General features: G+C 38.0%; 3 protein-coding genes and 1 long non-coding RNA gene across 4 annotated transcripts; 2 read left to right on the top strand and 2 right to left on the bottom strand.

The window, feature by feature from the left end:
• Positions 1-4256: 4256 nt before the first annotated feature.
• LOC311287059 lies at positions 4257-11041 on the bottom strand. Its single transcript, XR_014626685.1, has 3 exons — positions 10824-11041; positions 10568-10724; positions 4257-4967 (listed from the first exon to the last, which is right to left on the bottom strand). It is a non-coding gene; the product is annotated as an uncharacterized lncRNA (long non-coding RNA).
• Positions 11042-11206: 165 nt separating this feature from the next.
• polr2m (RNA polymerase II subunit M) lies at positions 11207-14082 on the bottom strand. Its single transcript, XM_084403640.1, has 4 exons — positions 13789-14082; positions 12764-13330; positions 12049-12256; positions 11207-11815 (listed from the first exon to the last, which is right to left on the bottom strand). Exons 1-4 carry the CDS (start codon positions 13896-13898, stop codon positions 11672-11674), a joined length of 1029 nt encoding a protein of 342 aa, XP_084259766.1. The 5' UTR covers positions 13899-14082; the 3' UTR covers positions 11207-11671.
• A 1029-nt stretch (positions 14083-15111) lies between these two features.
• Positions 15112-16642, top strand: serf2b (small EDRK-rich factor 2b). The gene is made up of 3 exons (XM_084403639.1): positions 15112-15293; positions 16045-16153; positions 16250-16642. The coding sequence occupies exons 1-3, from the start codon at positions 15287-15289 to the stop codon at positions 16314-16316; spliced, it is 183 nt and encodes a 60-aa protein (XP_084259765.1). The 5' UTR covers positions 15112-15286; the 3' UTR covers positions 16317-16642.
• Positions 16643-18055: 1413 nt separating this feature from the next.
• harbi2 (harbinger transposase derived 2) lies at positions 18056-19878 on the top strand. The gene is made up of 4 exons (XM_084403638.1): positions 18056-18567; positions 18646-18761; positions 18851-18962; positions 19045-19878. The coding sequence occupies exons 1-4, from the start codon at positions 18135-18137 to the stop codon at positions 19443-19445; spliced, it is 1062 nt and encodes a 353-aa protein (XP_084259764.1). The 5' UTR covers positions 18056-18134; the 3' UTR covers positions 19446-19878.
• Positions 19879-19898: the final 20 nt, after the last annotated feature.

Raw genomic sequence — 19898 nt, 5'->3', positions numbered from 1 at the left:
GCTCTTGGCACTGAGCTGTCCAGTTCTGATGATGTCACTCAGACCTCTCTGACCCAGAGCTGGGTGTATCGGCCATGGTTGCGCAGGAAAGCCTTTCTCTCACTGCGGGATGTGTTTTTCTGGGCAGACTGCGAGGAGTCACTTTAACAGTGGGCGATTATTATTTAACAAAGCTCTGCACTAGACACACACTCCTCTTCAACACACACACACACACACACACACACACACACACGCACACACACACACACACACGTATATATCTCCTGAGAGAGAAAGGTGTTAAGTGTGTTTTTGCTTCGGTCCTAATTGCAAATGCACTGGGCACACACTGACAGACAGCGCTGAGGTATTTACACTTTATATCATGAGAACAGTATGTGTGCACAATTATGACGATGGAAAATATAAAGGAATGATCATATTGAGCAATGCCTATGTTTACAAACTGGCATCCACTACCACACCCAAGGGAGGCGAGAAATGAGGGGTGAGGTTATTGCTAACAATGACATAGAGCGTTGAAAAATCATATGTTGAGGAACAATATTTGGGGAGAGAGAGACAAGGAAAAGTTAGTTAAAGAGAAACTCAAGCCAAGACAAAAGAGCTATTTCAGGGGGCCCCGTTTAAGCTATGGTGAACAAAAAATTGCTTTATTGCCTCAGCGAAAAGCCAAAGTATTTTGTTCTGGCATGGAGCTTCTCAGATGTTCTTTTATATGGCCAGGCAAGGTTAAGGTGAGAGAATAAGCTTGGCTACAATCCACCTCTTTCGAGAGCTCCCCTATGCACCCTCAGTGATATGTGGCTGAACAGGGACAGCACATTAGCTTAATGGGTGGACAAATGACTCTTCCGTCGTCATAGCCGTGTGCCTGTACAGTTAATCCAAAGGTTTCATCACTTTGGTTCAATGCACTCAAGCTGACACGCCGCCACTCTCAACAGCGGAATGGATCATTTCAATTAAAGCCAAAAATACCAGTAATGACTCAAGCGGTGATTAAGTAAAGTTGTGTTTAAGGCTTAAACTGTTCCATACATCAGATGAGTATGGGTAGAGCACAGATGTTTGAGACGCTGATTTGTTCTGCTGAGATCTTTCTAATGGCATCATTTCCTGTCTCAGGACCTCAGAGCTATTATTTTAAACGCATATATCGCTTGCTCTGGTTCTCGGTTTCTATCTGTGCCTTTATTTTTTATGCCTTTGTATAACACATCAAGAATGTTTACATGCACTTTAAAAAGTCTGATTTTAGTCGGACTAAAGTAATAATTAGTCTGTTTTAATATCATGTAAACACTGTACTCTTGAGAAAATTAAGTACACTTTAGCATACTTTGAAAAGAATACTTATTACAGAAAAAATATACTTAAAAAAAACAAGTGCGAACTGAATGTAATGCTTTTGGACAATTAATTACGTCAATTGCAATTAAAAGAAAATGTATTATAATTGACATTTATATTAAATGCAGTTCGCTAAAATTCAGAGTGTTTTTTTTTTTTTTTTATCACTTAAGTAGGATTGAATAGACCACTACATAACTATGATTTAAAGCTCAAGATTTGTACTCTAGTAAATTTTTTATTTTGGCATTATTACAAAGTGCACTTTAAAGTGTACTTGAGTGTGTTTAAAAAAACATGAAAGTCTACTCTCTTTAAGTGGAATTTTATTTCATTAATATATTATCTGCAAGTACAGTTTTAAAAAAAATATATACATTAAGATTTGAAGTACACTACAAATGCACATTTAATACAATTAAGCACACTTATTTTTCACATGGGTAGTACAGATGAAATTGCACCAGTAAGGTTCTTGCAAAGTTGTACTAACAGATCGAATAATGCAATTGTAGCTCTGCTACGTTCAGCATATATACGCAATTACGCATTAATCAGATTATAACCTTGCTGTTGTGAGCACTCTCTGAAAGACAGATGTGTGATGGATTTAATTCTTCAAATATTCAATTACACATTGTGCATACTTAGAGAAATTGAGACAATGGCTGTATCCAAAATTGCATACTCTCTTGAGTAGGTGCTTATTTTGAATGAGTAATTAATTCACAATCGCTAAAAGAATTTCTTTATGAATGCATGTAGTATGAATGTAATCTGGACGTACTACATCCACCATGTTGTCATTATCATGTGACCTACCAGCGTCAGTTACATCAATTCACTCTCGTTCATAAACCCTCTCCGGTGGCATCCATCATATGCACACTTCAGAATCTCGCCAGAAGTAGTAGGTCATCCGGGTACTTTTTGCCTCCTGTTTTATGACTACAGTGAATTCAGACATACTTCTTTTGTCACATACTGTTTTTTGCCTACTATATCGTAGGGAAGTATGCAATTTCGGATGCAGCCTATATCTCAATTATAATTGTGCATGCAAATGTAGTAATGCACTTTATTCTACTAGAATGGTCCTCTTGAGATCCACATTCATCCTTCAACAAATCAAACAGAACTACTCCCCAGCACAAACTTTGGTCCTTATTGTCTCTAAAATCACGAACCTGAGATTAAATGGGTTGCAGGTGTCAGCACTAATCGTCACATAGGAGCTCAAGTTCAATCACAGCTGCTTACTTCCTTTTGCCAGTTCCTGCTTTGCTTTTAAGAGATTCTCTTAACCCCATCATTCACTTTTGTCATTCTCTGTGTATACCAGGGTGGACAAGAGGGCAGGAGCTATAGGAAACAGAACTGTCTGGGGCTCTATGAGACTGGGAAACCATATGTCCCGTTGAGAGTATGGGGTGTTTATACTTTAAAGGAATAACCTTTTCATCATCGCCTCAATGAGCCCGAGCTAAGCCAATAATGCCCCAATGGGTGTCTTTGTGATCAATAAGGTTTGTTATAGAGAAGAAAAAATATAGATAAATCATGTTGTAGTGTGCAGAAAGTCATTAAATGTTAAATATATTACAGATTGTCATACATTTCATCAAATACCATGAAGTGCTATATGATTTTCCAGTAACACTTTACAATAAGGTTAAATTTTTATAGCATTTATAGCATATTAATCAAGGTTAATGTTGATTTATAAATATACTAGTGATAATTGTTACGTCATGTTTAATTATAAGGGATAATGAAGTCAGGTCATTATTGCAAAATAAGCTCCTTGTATATATATACTTTATATACCTTAGCATGGTAATGGATATGACAATATTAATGTATTTGGTCTTGGCAGAATAGATCTGCTATGCTGCTTCTGCTGATATTGAGGCTGCAGAGCAAGTGCAGAGACTTGCTACTGCCAAAACATAGGCCCTGTCCCAAATGGCACCCTAAGCCCTCACGATCTTCCTCTGAGTCCGCACTTTCGTGACGTAATGCCGCTTTGACTGTCGGGAAGAAGTCTGCTGCGGAGCTCGCATCAGTGCGGGCTCGGCAAAAGTGCGCATCGAGGACGCAAATCGACCGCATAGTAGGTCGTGCTCGCGAGCACCCTTCTGAGACCTAAAATGACAAATGGGACACGCTACGGTCTCACGGACTTAACGGACACGTGCATGCGGCAGCCATTGTAAGTCCACAAGATCGAAAGTGCATATGAAGTGTGCCATTTGGGACAGGGCCATAGACACACTGCTGTGAGCAAGTAAGACATGCTGCTGCACAAATAAATAGCATATATGAAATTACCCGTAGCCAATCCATTCATTTGGACCTGAGGAAAGTGGAGGGTTTCAGAGGAACTCTGAAAATGCACTGAAAACTGCTACAGGAAACATTGACCAACTATTTAAACGTTGAGAAGCAAGCTCATTTGCTATAGATGCAACAGGAACCAATCAGCTTGTGCCGTGTAGGTAACCATGTGATTGTCAGCAGGTTGCATGAAGGACCCATCAGCCTGCGCTAGAGTTTGACATATATTACACACATAACTTCTAGATATTAAATGCTATAAAAACATACATACATACATACATACACACACACACACACACACACACACACACACACACACACATATACATTATATATATATATATATATATATATATATATATATACACATACATACATATATATATATTTTTTTTTTATAGCATTTAATAATATATATATATATACACACACACATATATCGTTAATTTATAGTAAGTTCATAATTCCTAATGAATTTATTTATTTAACCAAACGGAGTCATGCAGTTTATTCTAAAATGTTTCTTTAGTTTGTTTTCAGTCTTCTTTTCCTTTGTTTTTAAGGGGAGCCAACTAAGTGGGAGAACAAGCTGGAGCTGTCAAAGCATGAGCCGAAAGCATAAGATAACCAAAGACAGTTCTGACACAACGAAGAGCCTCTGCCGTGAGGTGCTTTTTATACAGTCTGTCTGGGTATCACATGTTTGTGATTATTTCTGGGACGTAATGAGGAGAGAAAAAAAACAAGAGAGGGGGTATTTTAAATAGAGGATGAATAAAACATCAATGGGAACTATATCATCTTGGTGAAATTACTATCTGCAGAAATTTACTGCATGCAAACCTGTCAAAACATGAGATGAAAAAGAGGAACAAAGAATTATCAATGTTCAAAGAATGTCCTGAAACTAATGAATGTTCAGGATTATGTTTGGCCATTAAAGGTACTTCAATAACTGTCTGTGGTGACATATTTCTCTTCCTGGTAAAAAAAAAAAAACGCACTCCACCCTTTAAGTCATGCAGAGCGAGTCACTTTGTGTGTCGTCCCTCTTCCTGCCTCTGAAATTCACAATGCTTATCAAAGCATGATGAGACATGAGATCAGTGGGGGGCATCAAATGACCTGTCACTTTTGCAGGGTTCCTCCCTCTCCCAAAGAGCCATGCCTGAGTATCCACACAGAACGAATCTGATATGTGACTGAACAGGGCACCACTTGTGTGAGCGACACCATCTGTCTGTGAAGGGGTCCCACGCTGCATGTGAAATCTGATGAGAGGAAACAAAGGGAAGGAAAAGAAAAAAGAATGAAGGGCAAAATACATTTTCAATGGTTTAGAAGCAAAAGGAGGATATGGAAAGTCATCCAATCTGTTTCCTCTCTCTCTTGCTCTGCTTTATATTACTCTAAACTGAGGCACCTGTAAAAGACAGCATTACCATCTTGAGGCGATGAGCGATTGCCAATTTGTGATATATTTCAACAATTGTCACGGTCCTGTGCGCAATAATGTTTCGTTTAACATTGGTACCGAACAGAAAAGCACAGGAAGACAAACATCCCGTTGAAATGTAGTTAAAGCACAGAATAAAACTCCACGCCCATTGAATCACTCCTCGGGCCATAACAAGGAGGTGTTTCTATGAATTCCACTCATTTGAATTCTGGCTAAGTATTATGTTAGAAACAGGGCACTTGAGGTCAAAGGTTATAATACTGACTGAAAAAAATGACAGCGCAGAGGAAGTAGTCAATTAAAATTGCATTTTAATACAGTCAGGTTTCCACAGCTTAAGATCATTATGGGCTTGGAAAGCATCTCTTCCCTCATTAGAAAAATATGTTTGCTTTTTGAGGAGATGAGGCTCCGGTTTTCATGACAGAGGGATTGTGGAGGGAATGCTTATGTAAATAAACAAATTAGGACGCAAACAGATCCACACACACAAATAAAACTTGCAGTCTAATAAGCCAGCTGCAAACTAGCAACGTCAACACGTTGCGCCAATCAGAATCACCAGGGTTTCAACCACCACTCAAGGTTGTCTTGGCACGCAGACAACATTACAACACATAAACAAGGCTATGGGTCCATATCAAGGCCCTGTAATTGTTATGAGCTTGGCTGAGGAGAATTGCCTTGTTTTTACTGCATGCTTATACTTCTGTTGTATGACCAAAGGCCCAGTGAGCAAATCTTTACAAGTCATGCTGGAGTCGTATATATTATAAGAGAATCTGACAATAGGGAAATAAATCTGGAATGAAATGACAAACACCAGATCTAGCACACAGAGCAGTCGAGTCCCAAAATAAGTTTTTTAGTTTTTTTTTTACAGATGGGTTTGCCTCTCTCGCACCTGCAACGCAGCAAAGTGGGCATTGACAATATTTGACATGTCTCAGACTGTATTTCATGACCCTTTAAATGAAGTTAGCACTCTCCATTTGTAACGTCTGTCAGTATTCCCCGAGTTGCTGCTAATTCACACTCCTGGTGCTTGTCAATTGCTGCATTCAGAAATGAGAAAGCATGATTTCACTTGAATAGCATGGAAATAATTAAAAACAGCATTACACTGCATTCATCAACAGACAGCTTGAGACTGACCTCATGTACACATGTACACAGATAGAGAGGCTCATTGCTTGGAGATGGTACTCGGATGCCTGGTAACCGGAATCGATTTTCCTCGGCTTGCTAAAGAACCAGAAACTCACACAATATGCAAGTACATCTATGTGAGATCCCACCCAAGAGATGCATTAAACCGGCAATGCAACTGTACTCAGTAACTCTATGCTCGCAGTACAGCTGATGGATGGAAAAGGGAATGGAGGCTTTGAGTAATACGAGAGGGTGGAGAAAAAAATTTGGACAAAAGCACATTGTTGTTGTTACATTAATCTGGATACAAGAATGGGAATTTTCCTCCTCATTATGATCACACGCTGCTGGGCAAGCGGCTCCATTTTCTTCCCCCACCGTGCCCTGGCAGCTCGAAGCATCCCTGCTGAGGCGGCTTCCTCACCATGATGAGTTTTTGACAGGCTTTACAGCCGTGCCAGGCTGAGCAGAATGCTGGCAGTTTTTTGGCGGTTATTAATCTCCCCATCTCTCTCTCTCTCTCCATGCTTTTGAGATGGAAGAGCCATCTCATAATTGTTAAGCACACTTCTTAGAACAACAGTTTGTTTAAGCACATGTGGACTATGATTTAAAACTGGAACGTGGAATGATCTGGTAGAGCTCTGGAGGATCATCTAGGGAATAAACATTATCTTCTGCAGGTGTAAACCCCACTCAGGCTGATATTATATAGTTATTAGAGCTCTGAGCTAAACATACAACCATAATTTCAGCATACATGTGTATCAAATTACCCATAACACTTTCAAGATGATTTAGCCAATGAAAGGAATGGCAAAAAGCTGGAGCCATTAATGGCGACTAAATGATGCTGAAGCATCTCAATGAGCTCACATCAGTAAATTGCACTAAATGGCAATATAAAAAAGATCTCATGGCTAGGAATAATTACATTAAAAATCTACTCAGACAAAATACATACAAGATATGAACCCTCTCAATCGAAAAGACTGAAAAAGAGGGTTTTGTTCAGCATGTGAAACACAGAAGCACTGCTGCCATCTGCTGTCTCGTCAAAAAACTGTTTTGGCTTGCCAGGGTAGCAAAACCCTTTATGATACTTATTGCAAACAAAGTGGCTAAATAATCATGCTTTTAGGTTCATTAATCTGTCATGCATCCACTCAACTCAACTCAACTCAACTAAAAAAGGAACATTCTGCTATTGTTTACTCGCTCTTGATCTTTTTTTTTTTTTTTTTTATGTGGAAGCAGTAGAAGATATTTTAAGATACATGAGGGTGAGTAAATTATGACAGAAAAGAAAAAAAAACTCTTGATTTGATTCGACTTGGAATTAGTAGCAGGGTATCACCATTTTTATTGGACAAGGTATGATAGTAAAATAATGGTGTTCAATCAATAATTACCTTAGAGTGCTATGTAATTAATAAGGCATGACAATATGATATACCAAAGATCTATAGCATAATTGTCTGAAACAATCATGGTGCTGCCACCACAGAATTTTTGTCAGGATTGTTAGTAAAGTCAAGTACTAAAGATAGCAGAGATAATCATTCCCACTCCTTTTTGCGTAGTTAAATATTCCCATCACTGCACTTATTTGCATGGACTTGGTGAAGGAACAGATGTGGAATCATGATGTCTTTCCTAATCATATGACTGCACTGCTGGAAGACATCAGGAATGATATAAGCAGTGTTTCTCTCAACAGCAGCAACCTCATTCACAACATTTCCAAAACCAATCCTAGGCTACAGCATAAATCCAGACATCTTTACAGCCAACAGTCAATATTGAGGTTTCTCATTCTAAGCACTGACACACCCTCTCCTTCCTGCATTAACCGCTGTATCAAAACCACACACAAATCAGATTTAAAAGCAAATATATTTATAAAAATGATTCATTGCCATTGTCTTAATTAGTCTATATCCGGTACAGATTTCTGTGTTGGCAACTAAGCACTGTAGAATTAATTATTTCTATCAAAACACATTTGAACTACAGAATTAAATGTGGGGGGAAAACAGCACATTACATAGATTTAAGTGATGAGATTAGAGCAGCATGGTTCTCAAATACGGGGCCTCAACTAACTTCTAGAGGGGCCCCAATAACATAACATAATAATTACAACAAAAAACAACAACACCACCACCACATTAAAAATAAGCTGAATTTGGGGGTTTGCTTGTTTAGAGTATGTGACCTGCTCTGAGCAGTCTTATTAGAGCCCAGTTTTACTGTGAAACTGGACCAATAGATAGACAGAGAAAAGATTATGGTGAGGGTTAATGACAGATTTATGTCTCAAAGCAGTGATGTATCAAAATGCCTTTAAGAGCAGAGCATTATCAAAACTAGGGGTGTAAAGCGGACATTTCATCATGATAAGATTTGATATCAATTCTCATAGCCAGCAATACGATATTTGCCAATAGCTCAAACAATTCTGCAATAAGATTATGATTTGATAAGATTCAGGGGTATATTGATTGATTTCTCGTTATTATGATATTATGTGCCTGTTTTACACAACCAGTTAAATTTTTTATAAGCTCACAAATGCAACCAAAATATATAACATGAACATTTCTCTGGAAATTGCACATCCTGTACCCCAATTGGGACATCCACAACAACAACAAAAAGTTACATTTAGTTTTTTAAATAATAAAGAAAAATTAATAGTGGGGAAAAAATCAGTGATCTAATGACATGACAAGAAAGTCTTTCAGGCTTGCTAAAATGTGCAGTGTGTAAAATCTAGTGCAAATCCTGAATAGGAAACAGCAAAAATTAGGTACTCCAGTTGTAGAAAAATACATTAATTTACAAAACTAAATATATAAAAAAATTATTGCAAAAATAAAGCTGTTAAAACTTGTTGGCAGGGCTCAAGGATAAGGCAGGGCTCAAATAAATAACCTACTGTACAATAGAACAAAGATACAAATTAAATAACAGCACTTTTCAGGTTTTTCAGCTAGGTCTAACAGAAGTTTTCAGGGGCAGAAATCGAATAAAGTAAATCAAATGTAAAATAACACTACAGTCTTCACTATATACATTAAATATAGATTAATCCCTATTAGAGTTACAAAAGTTAACTTTAAGAGCTAATACAAATTTACTTACTGAAACACGTGTTGTCTTTCTCAACTGTTTAGATTTACTTACGACATAACCGTCTGTTTACGAGAATAGTCGCTTGGACATTTTGACATAATTTTGTCTGTACTTTATCCGTTCAAGCACAAAAAGAAGGGAAAGATAACTCAATTCAGAAAGTATATGCGCTCTATCTGAGAGGTGGCTCTCTGTGTGCGTGCTTTTGATGTGTGCGCACTGAAAACTTCTCACACAGCGTGGGAGTACCAAAATGAGTTCTCTTTCGTGTCTTCTTTGCTTGAATGTTTAAATTGGCAAGGCTTAAAATACAGGCAACTGATAAAAGTTTTGTGAGGATTCAAGCACTGGTCCGATTGGGACAGTGACAGAGCTGTTCAGATCGCTGTCCAGTCTTTCACGGTGGCCCTGGACCATCGGGCAGTCCTTATTTTCGAGCCCTGACAGGTGAGTTTAAATGAGAATTAACATTTTGGGGGTAATAGATGGACATTGCGCAAAGTTGAGGAGAGTATCAAAATAAAGGTGCCTTAAAAATATATAGGTATACATTTTTTCCGCGTTGCATCATCATGTTGTTCATCATTCGATCGTACTGTTACAACCTTTTTATGTTCTGCACAATTATAATTTATATGTGTTTTTATTGGCAAGTCTGTTAAAAGGGCACTTCAAGAAAAAGAAAAAAAAACTGTATCCTTGAATCCCCCTCACAGCTCAAAAATGTTGCTCATTCTCTCAGGGCACAATTTCACACTTTTGGTAGATCATTTGATAGTTATCTGCAAGACCACTTGCAGATGACTTCGCGAGCCGTTCATTGATCCGAGACGATGGGTGTGAGGGTATGTGGAAAGCAAACACTGCAGCTAAAAAGAAACAACTTAAAGACACAGCAGAACGCATGTCCAACTCAAGCATATCTATGTACTCACGAGCGAATCTGATCAGCACAGGAATCTAGTGTGTAATTGATAACAGTCTTTTTTCCTCTGTATGCAAGTTAGACTTAATTAATACCAGTAGAGAGGAGATTCTTTCTGGACAAGTCTGACATATTTATCACGAGACGTCTGGGTAAGGCACTCTGGAGTTCGTCACACACGGTGTCTAAACACTAACCTGCCAGATGTGTTAGGATCTTTTTTCTGAGGCAGCAGTTCCCATCAACGGGCAGAAGCAATTACTAGAGGTTATCACAGGTCATCAACTGCAGAGCAGCAAGGATTTGGATTTCCTCCCTTCAAACTCCTTTTTCTCCATCTAAATATAAAGATTCCTGAAAAAAAACAAAAAACATTTTTACATCCTAAGAGGATAAAATAGTGAATTTTAGGAATTCTTTATCAGTGTTGATGGCTTTGGAAATTGCATTTACCATATGTCACGTCTGTCTATTGTTGCCATCCCAGAATGCATTGCCACTTCATGCAGTAACACGATCTAAATACAATCCAGATGTACTCCACCAATTGGTCTAATTCCTTCAAGCCTCGATATTTCACATTACATATATTAATCATCTGAGGCATGTCACAGATTTCTGCACTGATAACAACATCCCTCCCTTCAAACGACGGCTGACTCATTCCAATCAAACCAGTGGGGCGGTTATCAAAACAATGCTGCAAAAAGGGAGGGAGACAGACGTCTCCCAAGCTGTTGCGCTCAAGTGACAAAACATTAAGTGCTTCCACCTTTAGTTTATGAAACTGCGGTTTTTCTTATCCGATTCAAAGAACCAATCACAAGCTTTGGAGGTCAATTCAGATGGTTTTGTTTTAAATAAACACTAAGAAAGGTCATACAAAAATATTCTATTACCATCTTCACAATAACACATGAAGTACACCCTTGAAGGTACAGCTGATAAAAGCTTCAAATTGTATTATTCTATACAAGACAACAGGTGTGGACCTGCCAAGGTAGGTTTTCGGAATTGGCTTGCCAAAATAATCTGTTACTGTTGGATAGTAACATTTCCACATGCAAAAATGTTCGGGTTTTCAACACAATAACTCTCAACTTGATTCAACCTGCTGTTTTATCTTCCTTGGCAGAATCTGAAAGCATTGTCAATGCAGTTCATGAAGAGACATCCTCTTGTCGTCGGGCTTAAAAGCCTCTCTCCAGGGTCCTGAAGCATGGGCTCAAGGCCGAGAGCTGGTCCAGGGCAAGAGGCCAAACATATCAGCAAGCCAGTACCCTGCCTGTAGGGCCCCACGGTCAGTCCTCCTCTGAGGAAAGCTGGGCCCCATCATCATGCACCTCTCTGTAGGTCACCAGTGGGCCTCCTTCTGGGTTGTAACTCTCCATCCTGATACTCAGACCATCTGCCAGCTTCTGGGCAGCTTGTTTGGCCTGCAACTCCTGAAATGAACAGTATACACAATTACATGAATGTACTACTTCCTGAATACACAATGAGGCAGGAACAAAAACACACGAGAGGCAAACACGTATAGGTTTTATACTCTCAGCCGGGAATATTCAAGTAGTACTTCCTCTCAACCTTTTTGAGGCCTCAGATGCTTAGAAATGTCATTTATCACTTTGATCATTCAAATCTCACTTTATCTATGAGAAAGACATCTTCAACCTACCAGGTGCCTTCTGGTCTGCTCTTGCTGAAGGTAAGATGACTCCTCTAATGACAGCAGCTGGGCAGGACTGTGGTGCAGGGGTGGAAGCTTAGCCGAAGTAATGTCATCCAGGTGTTTTCGGTCTTGTTGTCTTCTGGCCTCTGCAGTAAGTGGTGTGGTGCTGCCAGAGGCCTGACTGGGTGATGTAGATGTCGATTTTACACTTAACCTAAAGAAAGCACAGACACTTTTATCCAGAGTGACTTACAGAGCATTTAAACTATGGATTTTAAAAGTTTAAGTATTTCCTGGGACTTGAACCCATGACTTGGCTTTTACTAGCACCATGCAAGGGCAAATTAACCTGAGACCTGAAGCTATATAAGTGTTTAATGTTAAACATCCATAAAATCATATTCCTCACATTCTAGATCAGAGTTCTTAATTGGAATTGAAGAAGATTGATGTAAGACTACCCAGACAAATTTTTACCCATTTTTTTTAGTGCATTAATTTGCAGATTCATTCACAGCGAGACTAGTAATGTGCACCAACAAAGTAAAAAGTCAATTTTTATTACAACTAGACCAATTTTCTCATTACAACTATAACAAACTATAAAGAAACTTAATTTGTAAAGGAAATAAGAAGTGTATTCATGTAGTATTCAATTTCAGCTTATTTAAAAAAGTAAAATAAATACAAAGCCATGCAATGACAGTGTAGTTCCACTAACTGGTTTGGTTTGAATCTGGGCTTCCTCATATTCACACTTTTCTCTGTCCTCTCCAGGACCTCTATGTAATGTAGTTTCTTCTGATGCTGATTACCCAGAAAGGGCTTACTAGAAGGCAGGGTTTTGATGGTGCCTTGGTTGGAGGCGTTGTTACTTTCAGCAAGTGTTACTCGTCCAAACGCCTCCAAAAGCTCTGTGTCTTTCATCAGTGAGGCTGGTGCATTCCCACCGGCTGTTCCTAGTGTTTCAGCAGCCTGTGGCCGGGATGTCAACGACTCCTCTCGGCCAAACAAACCACCATTTTCCTGTATGTTAGCCTCATCAATATTAACATTGACTTCCATTCCGTCATGGGATGGAATAATTATGTCCAAATTTGAGCCTGAATGCTTATCTGTGCTTCGATTGGCAAGGGCTTGCTGATATTTAGCCTGTAACTCTGTCCGGACAGAGATTAAATTTGCTTGTTTTCTCTCTTCCTCCTCCAGATGTCCAAGTGCAAGGTGTACTTTCACCACAAAGTCAGCAATCTTCTTTCCCTTATCGGGGAGGCTCTGAACAAATCTCCTGAAAAGATCACAAAAGTACAATTCATATTTAGATATATTTATTTATATAACACTTTAACATTAGACTTTTTTCAAAGCAGCTTGATAGTAATAAATAGGACAATAACAGTGTTAATGTTGCAAAATTCATCAATTACTTAAACAATGTAACAAATTCATTTGTATTACATATAAGGGGTGTTTTTGCTTTGAATTATAAATCGCCCCAACTTTTGAGTGTAGAAGTGTACACTGCCACTCATGGGATGGATGATGCACGTATCTATGATATTTACACGACTAATAAGAAAGTTTACTGTGGGGGCGCCAGTGAGTGGACCTGGAATGATCCAGAATATTTAAGCAGCACGGTATTCTAGCCAGTAATCTTAATGTAGTTTTATATACATATACTATGATTATATATTCGGGGTAATTGGGCTAAAATCAAATAAAAAGGTAGAGGACATCACTTACATATTAGACAGTAACTTTTCTTGTCGAGAGAGTATCTCAAGGAGCTCATCTTTACTCTTGCTTCTCAGATCACCCACTTCCCCCTGGCGCGCTGTCCACGCTGCCGACATGATCAGATCTGTGAAGAATGAGTAAACCAAGTACAAATCTTACACTGACATGTTCCCTCTATAAAGCTTCATGACAGATGTGGCGCTAGATATCCACTTATACCGCCATGTGTCAAAAATAAGCAACAACAATGAATGAAGTAATCAACGATAATACCGCACCATATTACAAAATAAAAGACCCAAAGCAAAAACTAGCGTCTACCGGCGTCTATAGTTGAACAGGCATTCTCAAAAAAATGAATAAAAAAATAATAATGATTGATTGAATAAATAAATAAATGTAATAATAACAACAATTTGTTTAATTTTTTTAATAAATAAATAGTTTGGTGTCCGTCTTTTATTGTTAAAATGGTCGTTTACACAATTATTCATGAAAGACACAAAAGGTTGTGTGAAAGAAAGAAAGAAAGAAAGAAAGAAAGAAAGAAAGAAAGAAAGAAAGAAAGAAAGAAAGAAAGAAACAAAGAAACAAAGAAAGAAACAAAGAAACAAAGAAAGAAACAAAGAAACGCTATTGCACTGGCGCCACCTGCTGGGCAAAGTGCTTATGCACTCCACTGTGACGTTTCAAAATAACACTAAATGAAATTACATTTATTACAATAAATTACATATTTAATTTAGTCGTATATGACGGAGATGGCGTTTCTATGTCGCTCTGTTGAATTGAGCAGAAATACACATTCATATAGTTCCATAAATACCACACAAAAATGAATTGTATGCAATATTTCAGTCACTTTCATTGAACACATTTTATATATATATATATATATATATATATATATATATATATATATATATATAGACATAAATACATTTTGGAATTTAAATATTTTAATTTTGATGAGAAATAATGATTTGGAAAATATTACCCATGTGGCGCAGGAATACAAAATATTAAAATGTTGCTGTAATACAAAAATAGATATTTGAGAGGTATGACGGTACAAATTATTATAATTTTTTTTTTTAAATGGCAAAATCAAGTAGATCAGAGCTCATCAACGAGTTTCAGTGAATAAAGCGAAATTATTAGTCCCTATTATAATTCATATTATCTCTGAATAAACGTGCCGAAGTGTGTTTATTTATTTAGTAAAATGTTTTTTTTTTCTTTGTTTTTTTTTTTCACATTGCAAAAAATACAGAGATTACATTTTTATAATATACTTTAGTAAAATAAGTTGTTGACTCATCTTCATGTGACGTAATGACGCCCACAAGAATCACGAGGGATGTTCACTTGGAAACGCGCTGCTGTGTTCCGACACTGCGTTGTCGTAAAATCTTCCGAGTAGACTCGGGTCCGCCAGCCATCACAAGTACCAGAGGTAACGCCTGGTTGAGCTTTGCGCTCCGGCGACAACAAAAGAGCGACCATGACGAGTGGGTATTGATTTTTATTAAATCGGTTGACATTATATCAAGCTTCTACTGTTACTAATGTAAGTACAGGTTAATGGAATCCAGGTTTCAGGAGCAATACAATAGCAAGGCTAACTAACTAGCCAGCTAGCTTATTCTGTGTAAAGTACACGAAAGGAAATCACAAGATTAAGCTTCTAAACCGGGCAAAATGCATATTTAGGGTGACGTTAGTGAAAACGAATTATTTGTATATATACTACGACACGGAAAACTTTTTAAAACATTGTCAAAAAGTTTAAAAGTTGACAGATGTTTAACATTAGCAAACTTAAATTATATCGTCAATTGTAATGCAACATTAATGCCACCCAGGTATAATACAGCGAAAGTATTTTTTATCTTATAAGACAACCGGATGTTGTTTATTCTGTGATATCGGCGATAGTAGGTAACTGCTAGTCTATCGTTTTGTGCGGATGTTGTTATTATTTTGAAGGCTCTCTGGCGCCTTCATTGCCACGTCGCCTCACTGCCACACATGATTATACTGTGCACAGATTTGGATTTACGTGTTATACTGTACACAGCATCAACCTTCCTCGTTCTCTAAATACACTTCTTGACACTGGATAGATTTGCAGATTGGAGATTTTAAACAAAGTGGCATCTTCTTGTTGATACATGTTCAATCCTGTCTGCAATCTTTGTCTTTTCAAGGGAGTAGAGCATGAACAAGCTAGTAAGAGTGTTGAAATCTCTCGTCCTGCAGGGGGAAATCAGCGTGAGCTTGCCCGTCAAAAGAATGCTAAGAAGCAAACTGATAATACCAAAGGGAAGAGAAATGAAGATGGCCTCTCAGCAGCTGCCCGTAAGCAAAGGTACACCTAAAGAGAACAATAACATATAGATGCTTTGAATTACAAAGCGCATCCTACTGAATGCGGATATGATTGATTTTTTTTTTTGTATTTCAGAGATGCTGAAATCATGCAGCAGAAGCAAAAAAAGGCAAGTGAGAAAGGAGACCCTAAAGCCAAATAACCAGTGGATGGGGTTGTGACCGACATGGCATCCAAGATCTTTTTTCCTTTAGTCAAGAAAAAAAATATCTTTCATTGTGTAGATGTGGAGACTTTGATTCTTTAATGTTTCATCCCAAACTCCATAATGTGCTTGAAAGGGCATATCAACCTCACAGTACATAATGATTTGTGTTCAGCTATGGAGGGGGAGAGAGTTTCTTATGTTCAAATAATCCGAGCAAGCCCAAATAAATGGGAGTCTAAAAATGTCTGGACTGGACTTATAATCTTGTATTTTTGTATAAAGTGCCCTTCTTAATAAAAATGTACATTTTAATTCACACCTACCAATTAAACTGTTATCCCTATAATACTATATGCATGTGTGTTTTAGAATTTAAGGTTTTTAATCATTCACATTTTTTTCTTTCCTTATTTTTACGGAATTAACTAGCGTTGAGGGCAAATTTCTATAAACCGCAACCCTTAACCATATCACTGTTAGGCAGTTCCAACATGATTATTGACTACTCAAATAATGCAGTGCATGTTTCTAATCAGACTGATTTGATGTTAAAAAGTAATGCTTAAAAGCAGTAGTGAATTCTCAGTGCCAGCTTCTCTACTGGCATAACAGGTACATAAGTACATTTTTTTTCTCTTTAATTTTTTTTTTCTACTTATTCAGAATGTCAATAATTTCTTCATATACTATTAAAGTTGGCTTTGACAATTGTTGGAACGGACTAATAATGCATATGTCACCACTGTTAGTATATTTACATTTATGCATTTGGCAGATGCTTTTATCCAAAGCGACTTGCATTGCGTTTCAAGGTTAGATGTTACATTCTTATCAGTTCTTGCTGTCCCTGGGAATCGAACCCATGACCTTGCCGCTCTACTGTTTGAGCTACAGGAAAGCCTTTTGCTTATTATTTTATATAAATAATCCTGTGTGGACAGGGAAAAGCTTAATATATGAGGCCTGTGTCACAAAAACATAAATGTGTGGTTACCCTTGTTAAATATGCTGTCAGCTTTTACAGAAAATGTCGTTACTTGCTGCTACTTGAAATAATCACTGAATCCACACGAACCCACACACTGTAAACGAATCTGACCACGCATGGGATGCTGTTTTAGATCAAATACTGAGCCGCCATCCGCCTGTCGATTATTTTGATTTGCTGACATGTCTTCGGGGGGCGGGGTTTTGCAGAGAGGAGGCGGGGCTAGCGAATCAGTTAACTACACCGAATCGGTTCTTTCGAACAGCTCGTGATCGCTGACATCCTGGCGTTGCATATTTACGACAACAAAGCCATATGTACACATTTTCCTGTTTATTACGGTTTCAATTACGTTTTAGTATTAAGAGTATTGTAACTGATTGTGCATAAGTTCAGTTTGTTGCAGCAATGATTCAGATCATAAAATAATTAAGAGTATGAATGTGTCTAACAATAAACAATGTGTGTGTGGACAACAGTTTCATACAAGCAGGTTTAACATTTCTGCTATTAAACATTTACACCAGTGAAGTCTGATTTATAAATCGTTCAGACCAGAAAAAAACATCCGATTCAATAAAGTATCAACTATAGCAGCCTTCACAACTCAAGAAAGATTACTTTTTATTTTACACAGCCATGGTAAAAATAAATGCTACACGTTAAACTGCTCTGGGACATGTTTTGTTCAAGACACCTCTATTGTTCATCGTTCATTCATGATAACAGCTTGTAAACAGATATTAGACCAATCAGCTGTGAGCAAAGTGACATAACTCTGACGTAACCAAGTCCATTCTCATAGTGAGCGTACTAGTAGCAAAATGGCTTCACCGTTTCTGGATAATCCTGTAGATATCGGAGCCCAAATTGTACAAAGGGCTTTACGCAGAGAAAGAGTTCTTAGAGATAAACAAAACCCCCTAGCATTCTCTGACGCGAACTTACACGAGAAATACCGCTTTTCGGCGGAGGGAATGTTGTATCTTTGTCGGCTTCTAGAACCCCATATTAAAAATCCGACGCGGCGGAGCCACGCGACCACTGTCCCGCAAATGATTTGTATTGCTTTACGTTTCTTTGCGAGTGGTACATACCTGTATGAAGTGGGCGATGCCGAGAAGCTCAGCAAGAACACAGTTTGCCGAACAATTCGTAGGGTAGTTATCGCACTCCAGAGATATCTGAACACTTTCGTTGTGTTTCCCGGTCATTTACCCACTGTGGCCATAAAAGAGGGCTTCTCCAATATAGCTGGTAAGATTGATCATCACACTAATACACCATCAATAATTATCGATATTAAGAGTTGGTAATGCTGTGATCTTTTGCAAGGATTCCCTAGAGCTATTGGAGCAATTGATTGCACACACATTCCAATCTCGACTCCAATAAAAGAAATTGAGGCAAATTTTCTTAACAGAAAGGCTACTCACAGCCTCAATGTTCAGGTTGGTATATTGCATTTAACCAATATGCATCCACTTTAATTATTTGTAATGGTAAAACGTGGGACTCACCAGCAGTATGTTCATTACAGATTACTTGTGACCATCAGTGTATGGTCACAAGCCTGGATGCCAGATGGCCTGGCTCAATGCATGACAACCAGATTTTCGAGAACTCGTCGTTGTGCCAGCGTTTACAGGAAGGTATGGTAAAATGGCAACAGTAGACAACACTTTGCAAAAATGGACTGTTATTGTGACACGTCTTTTTTCTGTTCATTGACAGGGCTGTTTGACGGTCTGCTGGTGGGAGACGAGACTTACGCATGTCAGAGCTTTCTGATGACTCCCTACCCTGACCCTGAGACAACACCACAGCATGACTTTAACGTGGCCCTCAGTCAAACCAGGCTCAAGATTGACACGACTCTTGCCATTTTAAAGGCACGGTTTAACTGTCTTCGTGACCTGAGAGTGTCACCTGAGCGGGCATCTCAGATTGTGGGTGCATGTGTTGTCCTTCACAACATAGCCACTATAAGGAAGGAGCGAGTGCCAGATGAATATTATCTCCCCGCTGATGATGATGATGTTGACCCCATTAATCGGGACCATCCTGCTGGCAGAGCTGCCAGAGATGCCATCACTGCAGAATATTTCACTGACCACCTAAATAATTTTGTTTGAGAGAAATGTTTCATATTAGGCCGTATTAATGCATCCACCTTTATTGTCATTAAATTTGTTTCCATCATGTTGATGTTAAAAATGCTCAATGGAAAAGCAATGTCTGGAAAAATGCACATTAATATGCATTATTCTAAATCTCTGTAAAACCACTCCACATGTTGTGAATTCTCATATGTAATATATAATATATTCTTCAATCTGATGATATGAGTAAGAATCCTGCTTCTGTTATACTTTTTATACATTTCTTTTTCAATAAAAATGATATCCACATTTTTGATTGAAACAAAACATTTCTTAGTATTTTAAACTCTTAAGCTTTAAGTTTCAATTACATTTTTGAATCTCAGTTTTCGAGTGCAGTTTCAGGTTTTGGACCTGTGTATAATAATTATGTATAATAAATGTTTTGGTCTTTTTTTTTTCTTTTTTTTTTTAACTGCATATGAA

This window comes from Rutilus rutilus (assembly GCF_951802725.1).
Source record: "Rutilus rutilus genome assembly, chromosome: 3".
Classification (NCBI taxonomy): domain Eukaryota; kingdom Metazoa; phylum Chordata; class Actinopteri; order Cypriniformes; family Leuciscidae; genus Rutilus; species Rutilus rutilus.
The sequence above is the reverse complement of the archived record's forward strand: the minus strand, read 5'-3'. Positions and strand labels throughout refer to the sequence as shown.